Source organism: Macadamia integrifolia, unplaced genomic scaffold (genome assembly GCF_013358625.1).
Source record: "Macadamia integrifolia cultivar HAES 741 unplaced genomic scaffold, SCU_Mint_v3 scaffold1681, whole genome shotgun sequence".
In the NCBI taxonomy this organism is placed as follows: Eukaryota; Viridiplantae; Streptophyta; class Magnoliopsida; order Proteales; family Proteaceae; genus Macadamia; species Macadamia integrifolia.
The window spans coordinates 79,606-92,797 of NW_024868307.1; the positions used below are offsets into that span (position 1 = coordinate 79,606).

The 13,192-nt window shown below is 37.2% G+C and overlaps 2 protein-coding genes across 3 annotated transcripts; both read right to left on the reverse strand.

Moving 5' to 3' along the window:
* Positions 1 to 488: 488 nt before the first annotated feature.
* Positions 489 to 6,606, reverse strand: LOC122064556 (protein DEHYDRATION-INDUCED 19 homolog 3-like). 2 transcript variants are annotated; one of them, XM_042628275.1, is made up of 6 exons: positions 6,409 to 6,602; positions 6,138 to 6,267; positions 5,865 to 6,007; positions 5,279 to 5,356; positions 4,080 to 4,339; positions 489 to 843 (listed from the first exon to the last, which is right to left on the reverse strand). In XM_042628275.1, the coding sequence occupies exons 2-6, from the start codon at positions 6,211 to 6,213 to the stop codon at positions 732 to 734; spliced, it is 669 nt and encodes a 222-aa protein (XP_042484209.1). In that variant the 5' UTR covers positions 6,214 to 6,267; positions 6,409 to 6,602; the 3' UTR covers positions 489 to 731. The 2 variants fall into 2 exon arrangements, with proteins under 2 accessions (XP_042484209.1, XP_042484210.1); XM_042628276.1 differs by lacking the exon at positions 489 to 843 and adding an exon at positions 860 to 2,565 and having other exon boundaries at positions 6,138 to 6,606.
* A 1,856-nt stretch (positions 6,607 to 8,462) lies between these two features.
* Positions 8,463 to 11,999, reverse strand: LOC122064549 (exonuclease DPD1, chloroplastic/mitochondrial). Its single transcript, XM_042628269.1, is given in 4 exon segments — positions 8,463 to 8,797; positions 8,884 to 9,089; positions 11,294 to 11,882; positions 11,885 to 11,999. Coding segments are annotated over 4 exon segments (1,065 nt in total). The 5' UTR covers positions 11,919 to 11,999; the 3' UTR covers positions 8,463 to 8,561.
* Between the last annotated feature and the right edge of the window lie 1,193 nt (positions 12,000 to 13,192).

Sequence of the window (13,192 nt, forward strand, 5' to 3'; positions counted from 1 at the left end):
AAATCTGAAATCTTTTCTTGTTTCAGTTTCAAGTATTAGAACTGTTATCTTAAACCAAATAACCCATTTTCACATGAAACCGATCCAAATTATTTATAGGTCTTTTGATGCTTCAATCAATGTGGATGATAAATTCAATTCTTTTTCAATGTTCGGGAAAGTTTGATGGATTATGACCTTAAAGCGGTTTTCTTGTTTCTCCATCACATAAACCCATCCATTTCACCACATCGCTACCAATTCTCCGCCGATCCGACCCAGTAACGAATCATACCCCGGTGATGTAAAACGAAGTTCATATGCTATTTTATTACCTGCAAAGTTCGAAAAGAAACAACATAAACACAAAGACTGAGTTGGTTTTTTCTCTTTATAAGCAATAACTAACGCTCCTGCATTAAGAAGAACTAGGCACATCAACCAAAACACACCTTTAATGGTGGACCGTCGAGCTATCAAGTGCCAATAAAAAATAAAAATAAAACTCATTTGGTTTTCATATGCTATTTTATTAACTGCAAAGTTCGAAAAGAAACAACATATACATAGACTGAGTTGGTTTTCTCTTTATAAACAATAACTTCTAATCTCTCTCTCTCTCTCTCTCTCTCTCTCTCTCTCCCCCTGCATTAAGAAGAACTAGGCACATCAACCAAAACACACCATTAATGTGGACCGTGGAGCTATCAAGTGCCAATCTAAAACTCAATAACCTTGCTGCTGCCATAGAATCATAAATCATCATCAAAAATCGTGGACAGTAGTAGCCCTTGTACAAACTTGCTTCTCCGAGCCTTCTCTTCTTGTTCCTTGTCTGATAAGGGAGGTGATGACTGAACACTCCTGTCAACACAGAAATTACCATCAGAACCAAATAAATATGACGACAGAGTATCATATATATATATATAACACTTCAACGAGGGACATCAATGTTGGGAGGATTAAAGAAAACAAAAAGTTTCAGAGAAGGGTTTAGTGAAAGCCAACCAAAGTAATGCCAAACCAAACAGGTTTGTCATAGCCATCCAAAATTGTCAAGAGTCAAAATTAGGGTCGGGTTTCAATTGGATGACCAACCTTGCATCGTAAGTTTTCCCTTTTTTAGTTTTTTTCCTTGATAAAGACCATAGAAAAATATCTCGCAGTACAACAGCAAACTTTTGAGAGGCTGCAACCCATAAAGATTGTAAGTAGACAATGCATGATGTGCTAAGAGCCCAATACAACCCCATTTTTGTTCGCTTTATTTTCACAGTATGATGCAGATCTGACAGATGGATCCACTGGTGGTGGGTTTCAGATAATTGGAAGAGAAGAACTCGATCTGCTAGGGAACAAGAGTGTGATAAGGGACTGTGCTAGGGAAGAAGGGGGGAGATAAAAGTAGTGAATGGTAACAGAGGAGACAGAAAGAGAGAGAATAGATGATGGTAGATCTAACTAAGCATGAAAAAAGAAAAAAACCAAAATAGAGTTAAGGAAAATTACGATTCATGGGAACAGTTGCGACCGCATATTGACAGCTTGCATGGAGGAGAATGGATGCCGTTGTTCAGATCTTTTAGATATTATGTACTTTCTAGTTTCTATTTTGATTACCTTCTATTTACTTGTAATTACTAGTTAAGTAGTTTCTAATTTCAGTTCTCGGTTTTAGAAAGTAAGATTTTCTATTTTGTAAAGGTGGGGATTTCATTAGGTTGGCAACATTCTTATGGTATATGCGTGGAGTTTGGTTGTAATTGATTTCCTTTATTGAAAAATATAAGGGACACAATTCTCCACCGGTTTTTTGAGCTTAGGAGAAAGAAACTTTGCTTTAAACTATGAGATGCAAGAACCTATTCAGATAAGGTAACCGCATCTTTTGCGAAGACTAAAAAGAAGACTCTTTGATTGTCTCAAATACTAAATAACAAAAAGAATAGTAGTTTATTCCTAAACTCAAAGAAACTTTATCCAATCTATGTGGGGGTGTCCTAATCTGACCATGAAACTGAATTTAGACAACTTAAAATATGGCAGGACATATAAAGACCCCAGTCGAGGCAATTACTTACAATAAAAGCAAAATAAATGAAATGGAAATAAACTGCGAAGGATAGGACCAAAAAACTGGTTCAAAAGTGAATCGAATCAACCAACCAACCAACCCAAACCAATTCTGCATTACAGTGGCAGAGCTAGATTGGCTCAAACTTGGCACATGAGGGCGCATCTTTTTTGGTCGAGGGAACGGGGGAGAAGTACTTACTCTGGTACTCTTTAAAACTTGTGGCCTAACTGCTTGCCACATGGCAGTTAGTTCTGGTGGAGCCCCCATTTGCACCAGCTCACCCCCTATTTTTCTTATTATTATCATTTATTTCTTGGGTTTGGTGGGGGGGGTAGGAATTTATAACAATTTATAGAAGAAAGGAAAAAATTATAATGATTCAACTTAACTGAATAGTTGAAATAGTTCACAAAAAGAACAGTGCTAATTGATCAGGAAGATGTCGATACTCAACCAATACTTCACCTCCTACCATTGAGAGATCAGAACTGGGTAATTCATTGAACCTTCAAAATCAGAATTCAGCTAATAACTTGATAAAAATTGATACCAACAAAGTCAGAAGCATAAAGTAACATGGACGTAAAAGATATCAAGAGTTCCAGAACTAGAGCAAATTATAATCTTTTGTTGGTGGGGGTGGTGTTTGCTTTGGAAAAATGACAAGACCAAGGGCATCCCAGACCCTACTAGGGTATTCCGTAAGTGAATTTGTACTGAAGGGCTACCACAAGTAGGGATCCCCAAAGAACAGTAGATTCAATGTAGGTATCATCATTCTTTATCATAAATGCCATTCTGAGTCTAAATCTATACCTTTTTCAGGAATTAGAAGGGAGAGGGGAGGAAAGACACTTCAATGACAGGAAAGGCCAACAAAGAAGGAAGGTGGTGACGCCATAGGCATTCCACCAGGGCCATCAGTACGGGAAGTGCAAAGCTGCCATGTGGCATCACACTGACACTCAAATCTGGTACTCAATTAGGACCCATCAGCCCCTATTGGCATGTAAAATTTAAGAGCAAAAATTGCTCTACACATTGAAAGTGGCAGTCAAAGAACTGTTAAAAAGTATAGGAAGGAGAAAACAACTAAACAGTTCAAAATTCACAAATCTAATTGAAGATGGGCTATACTGTCGATTTAGAACATGAAATTTGAGGTGGCAAATTAAGAGAGTGATGTATCAAACCAATGCCTGTAAGGACCACCTATTAGCTTATGCTTTTGGGTTGGATACTTCAACAGGCACAAGATAAGCAGTGTGAATTTTCATCCAAAATCACCTTTAAAAAAAAACATTCAAAACCATATGGAAATCTAAAGCTCGACCAAAGACTAACAGGCCTTCTAAGGACATTGTACATGAGGTCAAGACTGGTACAAAATGAGCATGTTATAGACCTCGAGGAATCTCAATTTAACAGTTATGTTAGATAGATGGGGACGGCTCGAACACCATTAGGTCAATTTTCTCTAATGCAACCAACTACAGCAGATTGTCATGTTATTCACCAAAAAAAAAAGGCCTTTTTTCAACTTTGAACACCACAATGGCACCAGATTTAGATGATGACACTGTAGACTATTCATATGAGGAGACAGTCAAAACCAATGTATTCCTATTTTGTATACATTCCTTTTTGCTCCAAAACATCCAGGAAAGCATCTCTTGTATGCTTCCTCTTGAACTATTAAAATCCTATTGATATCTATCACGAAGAAAGAAACTGAAGAAGTTGACATTTAGATTTTCGTCCACACAAAAGCTGCTTCTCAGTCAGGGTGATGGGAAAGTACTAATTCATTTCAAACAACCATATAATTCTTGCGCTTTTAATGCAGCAGAACCATATCATACAGTTTTGAGAAACAGATAGAACTGCAAGCACAATAGATTGACATATATGATACATTAATCAAATGGAAACACATTTCAGTACACTCAATTGATAAGAAGCACCCAAAAAAAGTTAACATAGAAAAATCATTTTGATTAACAGTGACAGCATTTAATACCTTTCTAGCACAGTCTCCTCTGAACTTTTCTTGGCGGAGCTTGCTTCAGAAGAATGAGGCTGTACATTCTCTGATTCATCACCAATTGGCAGATTGTAGATAAACGAGGAGAGCAATGGATCAGCTGCTGTATTGGAGGAAGAAACTACACAAGAAGAACCCCCAAGAAGGGATTGTAAATTCCCTTCTCGCAACTCCTTTCTTAATAATGAAAGGGTTGAATGGGATCCACCTTTACGGAATCTCCTCTTACGCTGCATGTAGCACTAGTTAAGGAATTCAGAGCATTGGCAAATGAGATGACTATTTGAAGAAGATGAGGGATTATACAAATTAGCGCAGAGGTGACGCAAGTAAGAAAACAGGAAATTTTTTAACTAGTGAACAACTTCAACAGGGGGGGGAGGGGGGAGGAAGAGAGGCAAAAAGGGTTTAGGATATGCAGAAAATGATTTCACAAAAATAGGATAGAAACATAAATATAAACTACAAATTTTCCTATAGTTTAAATAAGGCTGGAAAGTGAGGGTTCAGGGGAGACAGATGCAAACCAAGACCTCCTTCAGGCTCAACTCCATATACTTGTTTTGTTGATCTCCACAAAACCAATTGAAATGGCTTCTATTCACAATTCCATCCTCAAAGAAAAGGTAATCATCCTTGATTTTGCTAACATCGTACATTATGCAATATATAAACCCATTCAACAATTAAATGAGTCATCATAAAACTGCACCCAGTGGATTCATTTTTAGGCACCATGACATGTAGATTGACACAAGTGAACAACTGATTTTGATTGCTAAAGATTGTTGCAACAGCATTTCCTGCTAATTAACTAAGCATGTCTATGAAGAAAATAAGACAGAATTAGATGAAAATATATTAGCTTCGGCTGAATCCTAATACAAATTCGGCTGATATTCAGAAAATCGTAAAAAATAGCCTAAACTGCCCATCCTAAGTTTCATCAATTTTGCAATCATGGTATATTCAACTCCACTCGACACCTCAAATATTGCAATGCATTCATTTGACACTATCACTTCAGGCCGAAAACATGTGGATGAGAAATTGAGCACCACATATAACTCCCACGAAAAACCAGAATAAATTTTATGTGAATCACTAGTTCAAAACCAAGACAAATATCGGTTAACCCAAAATCTACTGCAACTTTACAAAATAAAAAAGGATATCTTAAAAAAGTGTCCATGATGCATAGTTATGTGTCCAACCATGTCCATTCCTACCCTCATTGCGCAAACTGGGCATACCTACAAATACAAGAAATTTCCAACCATGAGAAAAACACACACACACATTAAGTAATGCATAATTACTCCCTAATATACTTCCTGTCAGGGGAAGACTCCCCATCAAATTGAGTGACAATCATAGACCACCAGTATACACTTTTTCCAATCAAGGGAGCATTTACCTTATCAAATCTTAGCCCATCCAAAGGTCAATAATTATTCTTTAGTGTTTCCTTATATCTTTGTCCGTGGTGACAAACAACTCATCTAAATTTTATTCCCTTACTTATTCTGTATAAACTATGATTTAATTTAGTTTCCTGTCAAATAAATCCATTAATCTGAAAACTATGCCTCCCCACAAGTCCACCAAAAAGGAAATCTCGATACTGTCAAAAATTACAATTTAAGAGTGGAAGAAACCAAAGGCAAGAACTTTAACGTTTTCTGAGCAACATACGAAGAGTAAATTAAGTCAATCAGTTCCCACTAACTATCAGTCTATCATAAAGCAATTAATTAATACCCCATTCCTCGCCTCAAGCGGATGCTCGTCGTCGATATGACAGCACAATCCAACAATATCAAAGTCCTCCGAACAGAACGGACAGGGAAACTCTGCCCGTGTATCGTCGTCTCCATCGATCTCTTCAAATCCCATGTAAAGATCTGCACCATAAGATCCAATTAACAAGAAAATCATACAATCAAAATCTCCATAAACAACAAAACCCGAAAGCCCTTCAGAAGTCTTTTTTTCTTTTTTTTTCTTTTTTTTTAATAAAAATAAAACACTCACCAGAACGCGATTGGAGGGCGGCTTGATAACGTTTTGAGGCCGCAGAGGGACGACCACTCCAAGAATCAGGCTCCATAAGTCTCAACTGAAAAATTCAATCTTTCTTCAAACCTGGTCTCTGGGGTTGATACTGCGAGATTTACACAGATTACTCGCACCTTAAGCAACCGTTCAAAGTGAGTAAGGGAGTGAAGGAGTTATCAGAAACCCTAAAATATAGAAGAAGGGAGAAAAAGGAGGAAAAGGATGAAATGAAAGCTGGCTCTGTAACCTTTTTCTTTACTTCCTTTTTCTTCCAGGAAAGAAAGAGAGAAAGCGAAGAAATTTACTGATCGTGCGTGTAAAGTAGAGAACCAGAGAAGAGCTCCCGAGATTCGGTCTTCGAATTCCCACCGACCTGACCTTCTTTGTACTAACCTCTCTCTCTCTCTCTCTCTCTCTCTCTCTCTTCTTCTTCCTCTGATAGTCAGATTATGGAAGGCCCAATTACAACCGGAGCTGCTCTAAAATTGACCACTGGATTGCGTGGGAAATATCGGAAACACCCCTAACTACCAAACAGCTATTCCTTAGACTATTTAATAATGTATTTTTATGTAGGCGATCTACACGCTGCCAAGGATACAGGGGATCTACACGCCGCTAATGTAAAAACCAAGACCTCCACAAATTACATCCAACATAGGAAGTGCAAAATGATCGTCTCACCCTTGTTGATGCTCTCACGTGCGTTTTCATTGATATCTTCAACTTCAAATCACCTAGGAGAGAGTGTTTCAATAATTGGTATATCAATTTAATTTTGATTCGAATCGAAGTATAAAGGTTGTAACTCATAAACAAACAATTTATTGAATAGTATCAAATATGCAAATTGAAACCAATTAATAATGGTTATAGTTAAATAGCTTCTACTGGTTTTGGTTTTGTTGTCGGTTGGAACTAACAATTATGTTCCACCAAAAAACAAGGAACTAACAATTATGGGTCCCGTTGGAAATGAATCAAAATTTTTTAAGTTCAATAAATAAACCTTATGTTGTTTGGGCCTGAATCACGACATATCTATGCCTAAATTTTAATTTAAGAAATAAATAAATATAGAGAGAGGATTCCTAAGAGGCAGCATGTAATGGTTGCATACATGGAAGCATCAATAATGGTAAAATTTCCATTTTGTAGGGGTGAGACAATCATTTTGCCTCTCCTTATGTTTGGATATAGAGACCATACTTCCTTCTAAGCTTCTTTTTCCCATATATATAGTTTTTGGGTAAATGTTTTTGTCTTAAGAGTGGTATTGTGTCCAAATGACACACGCTTCAGGAGAGGCATGGTGGTCATTATGTGCCCTCTATGTGGTGCAGGGTTGCTTTTCGAACATAAAATTTGTCCCATTGCTTTTTGTCCAAGTAAATGTGTTCAATATATGAACTGAAAATTACAATTTTAGGGCTTCAATTGATTGGTTTTTTGGTATTTGGATCAATTAAGGACCATAATCGATTAAGATTGAAACAAACCAACCTCCCGATTAGTTAATGAGATTGACTAACTAATAGAATCTGACTAGACTCAAACCGATTGATGCCCATAATTGAGATAAGCCCTAGGAAATTTAGCATATTAAACTAAGCTAATCCGGCCCCAAGGGGTAGTCGAGTTGACAAGGGAACTTCGCTTTAAGAAGCATGTGGTTATGAATTTGACTCTTCTTACATCTTTGGAGCCACTCACATTGGAGTGTTTGGTGCTCTTCATTACTTTCAATAAAAACAACCACCTAGGGCACAAAATGACTATACAAAACCCTACTCCTGAAGATGGTCCCAGCCCTTGGATGAGTTGTTGGAGGGTTGTAATCCTACTTTTTTGCTCTTTGATATGATAATTATTTTTCCAATGAGGGTAATTGTGGCATGTTACATGTGTATTTGCATGACAATGATGATAATAACATAATAATGTCACTTCCAACTTACTTTTGAAAATCCTTTTAAATTTTTATCTTATTTATTTTTTTATTTTTTATATGTTTTATTTGTTTATAAAGTTTCTTTGGAATAAGATAAAGACCAATTAAGAGATGTCATTCACATAACTTCTTTGGGATCTTCTTCTTCTTCTTCTTCTTTAACCTCTTAATATAACATACTTTTTCTTTAGTGAAAGTAAAATTCTGTAAATAACACGTGTACTCTAATCCGTGTGAGACAATTTGATTGGGGAAGAGTTTTTCAACCCTATATAAAAGTAAAAGTCAATGATGACACTTACTATTCCAAGAGTCCCATCTAATTAGGGTCAACCCCATGTTCCAAATAATTTGGGGAGACAGAAAGTAATGATATTAGCTTTGAAAAAAGAATGGAAGTTTACAACACAATAAATAGTCATACAAGAGCAAGTACAAGATCAAGGAAACTAGCTTGATTTCTTCTTCTTCTTTGAGTTTGTCAAGGCTGCTGAATTAGTTAAGGCTGAAGCCTTGAATGATGCTTCCAAAATGCCTGAGACTGGTAGCTTTAGGTCAAAAGTCAACCTCTGTAGTATCTGTGATAGTGATTTCACATCTGACATGGCTCTGTGTGCTTTACCTTCTAACTGAACATCATAGTACTCGCGAAGTGCTTGCTGTGAGGTTGAACACAGCTTTGACCCTGTTAAAAAGAACATATGAGAATCTCCATGACGGAAACAAAGGCAGGTTAGGAATGAAATACAACACAAACGGAGAAAGGCTAACCATCTGACTTCATCAACAGACGAGCAAGAGGAAGAGTATCGAAAAACAACCAATCTAAGGGGATCTCCCTGGAGTGGCGAGCGAACTCATTGATCAGAAAGGGCACATCAAAATTGCGTGCATTATGAGCAACAAATAAAACAGAACCCCCAGGTTTTTGGCGGCTTCTTACATATTGCATTAAGATTGGAATCAGGTCCTCCATCCTACACAAGATCTCACACATGAGATCAAAACAATATGAGATATTCGGGTAATTTTTTTTTTATCATTAATTTAATGGCTAAAATTACAGTAGTAATATTAGAGTTAGGACCATTTTGGCAGTTCTCCATTATCTTTTTGACTTCACTAAAACCAGCAACTTGATGTTAGCCAAACTACCCAGAAAGCATAATAAGTTTACAAAGAAGTCATCATCAGTTACATGTATTTAAATCTACCCAATATGATAAAAATCTCTCTTAAAAAAATGTAAATGCAGTAGGAGCATAAGTTGACACATGGGTGTAAGCAGAGTGGAGTCACATTACCATTCATGTTTCTGACTAAGTTGTTGGCTTAAATAACAAGAGCCACGAAAGCACTGTGGTAAAAAGCGACATGGACTTAAATGTGCAGTCACAGTGAAAATGCCTATCCAAATTACTTGTTGAAAACCAACTTGCTACTTCCAGCATAAACTGGAGCTGGAAAATAGAGCTATTTTTAGCTAGTGCAACTAATTCAAGTTTCTAAGACATCTAGACATCAGAAACAGAAAAACGATCTACAATACTGTCCGAAGGTTGGTACACATCAAGAATCCAAAATTCCTACTTCAATGAATTGAAAAATATTTCCATCTCGACAAGGTCTTTTAGCATTATAATCTAATTACTGGGAAGTTTTCTATATGCTCAGTGCAACTTTGGAGTTCTGATAAATGTATAAGTTTCTATGAAACAACTAAAATATCAGGTTCCATCACAATATTGTTCCTAGGTTTTTATACAAAATTTTATCTACTATAATTAGTACGCAATTAGTTCTGCTGCAAACAGCAGTTACGTTTACAAGTCGAAAGTTCCAAAAGTAAAGATGAGAGACAAAAAGGCATGGTTTGAGGTGGAGGAAGTACCCAATGGGTTTCCATTTAGCAAAAGATCTGAAACCCACCCTAACCAATCACTGGTGCCAGTGCACAACCTTGGACCGACCCAAACCCGTTTGGGTACCCCGACTGAGAACTGGGTCCAATTTGGGACTTTTTGGTTCAGTAGATATTTAGGGTATTTTATTTTTTATAGTTTATCTTGTAATTAGAGATTTATTTTATTAGACTAGGTGGTGTCGATTAGGAGGACATTGGTTGTTTCCCTTTTTAAGTCAAATCTTAAATTTCCTAGTTGGAATCGATTTCAATTCTTAAGAGTTTCATTAGGTGTATTTTTTTTTTTTTTTTTTGAAGACTATAAATAGGGATATGCTTGTAACTGATGGGCAAATTGAAAAGATGAATTGAGTTGATTGTTTATGAGAGACTGTGTGGCTGTCTGCAAGTTTTTCTTTCCTCCCTTCCCCCCCCCCTTTCTTATTGTGTGATTCCTCTCGCTTCCCTGCAACTCTGAGACTCGTCTCAAGGATCCTTTCCCTTCTCCTAACCGGCCCTCCACCAATCACACTTAATGAAGTAGATCCAAATAAAATCACGACAAGTCATACAGAAGAAGATGGAAGATTTTGAGTCAAATAGTGGCAGAAGACAGAAGATTTGCATGGTTCAAAGAAACAAGGATTTAAAAAACTTCACTGACCTCTGGCACTCACCCAAACCCGAGACCCAGAACCATATACATCTGTAGCCCTCACCCTTAAAGCATAGGGATCTTGTCTCACTCACTACCAATTAAAACATAATAAGGGAACACACAAAGGGAATCCTCTATCTCTCCTTCTCTTAGAATAGAAGTTTTGATGATGCTTTAGTTCCTACAGTTATGGGGTCTACAAAACCACCTCTATCCCACCCGTTCTATGATCTAGAGCCAGACACCCCACAAGCGCATCCATTTACGAGGGAGACACTCCACTTGTCTTGATGGGAGACCTCCAGGGAGGGAAGAATCAACCCAACAGAACACGTTCTTTGATAGAATAAAATGGTGAAACAAGATTCATTTATCTAATCAAATTTAGTTGGAGAAGCCTTTCTTAAGTTTAGTAATTTTGATTTTCTTAGTTTGCATCTGCAAAATAAGGATTTTTATTTTCTGGTAAACAAAGAATTAGTTGCAAACAGAATACAAGAAAGTAATCATGCTTTATTCCTAAACCTAAAATAAAACAAAAAGGTGCTTCTTAATAGGGTTAGTGCTAAATCAGTTGGAGAAGAGAAAAGATAAAAACTCCAGCATTTAAGGAAGCATACCTTGGGACATCAGGTCTGTTGACCATGTTGGTTGTGATTCCATGGACATGTGAATTGAGGACATATCGTTCAGGGTTGACTAGGGTCTGGAAGGTACTGTTCTCACCCCCCAAGAGGTCCTGAAGTGCAATCTCAATAATTCGTTCATTATGTCTACTGAACCCAGTGGTTTCAATATCAAAGACAAAAATTGTTAAAAGCCGCTCAATTTCTCTAATATCAACATTAGTTTGTTGGATGTCACAGTATAGTGGTTTTTCAAACTTAAGAACTTCTGATTTCTTTACATGCAAATTGGTCCTTGTTGTGACTGTTCCATCCAAGAGCTCATGCCTGAGGTTGCCAAATTTACTGCTCTGGGTGTCTTTATTTCCTCCAACTTTTGTCGTTATATGTCGTTGCTTCCATTTTCCTCTACCAAGTCCCTCGTCAGAAGGCCCATGGGAATTGGATGCAAGCACATTAAAGTTACAACTGCTTCCGAGATTGCTTCTTAAAGTCTGGAAGTTCTCTGAACAAATACTGGCCCTGGTTGCTGGTCGAAGAAAAAGACTTCCTCTTATCAAAGATGAATTCAGCATCTTGGGTCTTGCAAGACTGAAAAGCAAACAGAGCCTGAATTCATCTGAACAGCGAACTCAATTATTAAAACAGACTAAGCTTCCAATCAATAACAGGTTCTCTATTGCACAAGCAATACGCTTCAATCTGAGGAAACAAGTACAAGCAAATTAGTTGAATGAACAAAATTATGAAAATCGATCATGTTGAAAATTAGAAGCACAATATACTAAATTTAGCGGTTTAGCCTCATTGTGATGGAGAAAGCATCAAAAGAAATTAAGATGGGACTACAATAGGTGCATTAGCTGAAATCATAACCAATCCGTGCATTAGCTGGGATCATAACCATGATTTAAGGACTCAGGATCAGCCCCATCCAAGCCTCAATTTGAGTCATTGATTTTGTCCCAGTGAACCTGATTCTGCCCTAATCCCAATATTGTTCACTTCCCTGATTTCTGTCCTTTCCATTACTCAGTCTCAGTTCCAGATTTCAAAACCCTAGATCCAAACCCTAATCTTCCTCTTTAGCTCCAAGCACTTGGAGCTTAATTACCCTAGTTGGGGATAGGGTTTCAACAGTGCCACCATCCACAATATATAATATGGCCTGAGGCTATATTGAGTGCTTATTAGGACGGACTAGAATCAATACACTATAAGTGGTGCCCATTAGAATACACCCATTTGGGGATTTGTGACCTCTTGCCTCCTTTCATAAGCCTATAACCATTCTACTATGAGAGTGTTTGACTTTCTATGGGAGAATCACAAGCCAATCAGATCAGACCAAGATGTTTTGAGAGTTTGGAAATGATCTAACAGTGACAATATCACATTTTACAGACACACCGACCTATCTGTATATTTAAAGCCATAAATGGCCGCAATAAGATTGGCTCTAGGAATATTTCAATTCTATCTGATATGATTTCATAATCAGACAAAGTAAGATTTTTTGAATCTACGAATCAGTAGAGCAAGTCATTTACTATGTGGTCTGTACGGTCTAAATCTTTATGCTTGAACAGCATCCAAAATTTATAGAACAATGTTGATCCTAATTGAGAGCAAAGAATACAAATGGGCTTATAACACAAAAGTTCATATTTCAGGAATGGGACTGGGTATTTGGATCTTATTTCCCTTAGATTAAATATAATATTACCTCCAATATCAGCAGCAATTCTGAATTTTACACAGGAAATGTTGTTGTACAAACTTCTCGTGCTTAACGGATCCAAAAGAATAATAAGAATAAAGTTTTCTTCCACCGTGGGCAAAGGAAAACTCACAAATCTAGGGTCATTATTACTCCCCCCCCCCCCCCCCCCC